This window comes from Babylonia areolata, chromosome 12 (genome assembly GCF_041734735.1).
Source record: "Babylonia areolata isolate BAREFJ2019XMU chromosome 12, ASM4173473v1, whole genome shotgun sequence".
NCBI classification, from domain to species: Eukaryota; Metazoa; Mollusca; class Gastropoda; order Neogastropoda; family Buccinidae; genus Babylonia; species Babylonia areolata.
Window position 1 is genome coordinate 12,883,475 of NC_134887.1, and position 1,223 is coordinate 12,884,697.

Genomic DNA, 1,223 nt, shown 5'->3' on the forward strand with positions numbered 1-1,223 from the left:
AAGTTCTAGCAAAAAGGTACGGGACTACTACCTTGACAAATTTCATGGCAAATTACTGATGATGTTTAACCTCAGTACTGGCGATTTTCTGTACACTTTGTTGCTAGTTTTGTGGATGACCAAAGCTGGGAAGTATCGTTTCTCAACTCGGCAAGTATTGGTTCCCAGATGTGTACTTAAAAAAAAAAACAATTCAGACGATGGTAAGTACGACGATAGCTGTAAATATTGACAGGTGAGGCAATATGAGAATAATTCATACGAACTGTCAATCTTTTAACTCACTCAGTACGGCCAGTCCTCTCTTCTCCTCTACACAGACCCCTCGGATGTCCAGTGGGTGTCTGAATGACCCAACTTTTAGCTTCCGTCGTCAGACTTGTGGTATTCTTTGTCAACATTCACCTCTTCAGTATAAGAGCCTTCCGCTTGCACTATTTTGATGATGGTAATTGGGGTGAAACGCTGTTAACGTCGTCTCTTTCGCCGTTCGTATGGAAAGAGTTAATTCTCCAATCATCTAACACTTCCTGGGGAAACCTCCAAGGCTGTTGCTCGGGTCGTAATCATCGCAGCACTGACAGGGTTCATTCCCTTTGACTTCCTGTTGCAGGTGTCGCATCTCGCAAGACGTAAGGATGGCAATGAAAGCTCTGGTTCTGTGCGGTCTCTTCTGCCTTTTCTTTGGACAGGTCATGTCGACTCTGTCCGGTAAGTGTCGCGCTTGCTTCGTTGTTTCCTTTCCTAAGAAAAGAAGTTACTCACTACTCCTTAGAATTTCTCTCTCTGTCTCTGTCTGTCTCTCTGTCTCTCTGTCTCTGTCTCTCTCTCTCTCTCTCTGTCTCTGTCTCTCTCTCTCTCTCTCTCTCTCTCTCTCTTCCCCCCTTTCAAATCTCTCTGTCTTTCTCACTCACACTCTCTCTTTCTCTTCCCCATTAGTGTGTGTGTGTGTGTGTGTGTGTGTGTGTTTCTCTCTCTCTCTCTCTCTCTATATATATATATATATATATATCCCTCTCTCTATGCCCCTTTCAAGTCAGTAAACCATTTGTCTTGTCTTGTCTATGCCTCTCTCTCTCTCTCTCTCTCTCTCTCTCTCTCTCTCACTCCCTCTCTCTTTCTCCTTCTCTACCCATCTGTCTCTCAGTCTCTGTATGTCATGCTCGAAAGTAGTATTCCATGCACACGTAAAGTCTGTCATGAATCATTCATCCACTCTTTTG

The 1,223-nt window shown here is 44.1% G+C and overlaps 1 protein-coding gene across 1 annotated transcript in view; it reads left to right on the forward strand.

The window, feature by feature from the left end:
- Window positions 1-610: 610 nt before the first annotated feature.
- LOC143288063 (uncharacterized) overlaps window positions 611-1,223 on the forward strand; it is a 3,912-nt gene continuing 3,299 nt past the window's right edge. Inside the window, exon 1 of the mRNA XM_076596330.1 lies at window positions 611-711. Coding sequence (XP_076452445.1) covers window positions 639-711 — 73 coding nt within the window. The 5' untranslated portion in view covers window positions 611-638. The remainder of the gene's footprint in view (window positions 712-1,223) is intronic.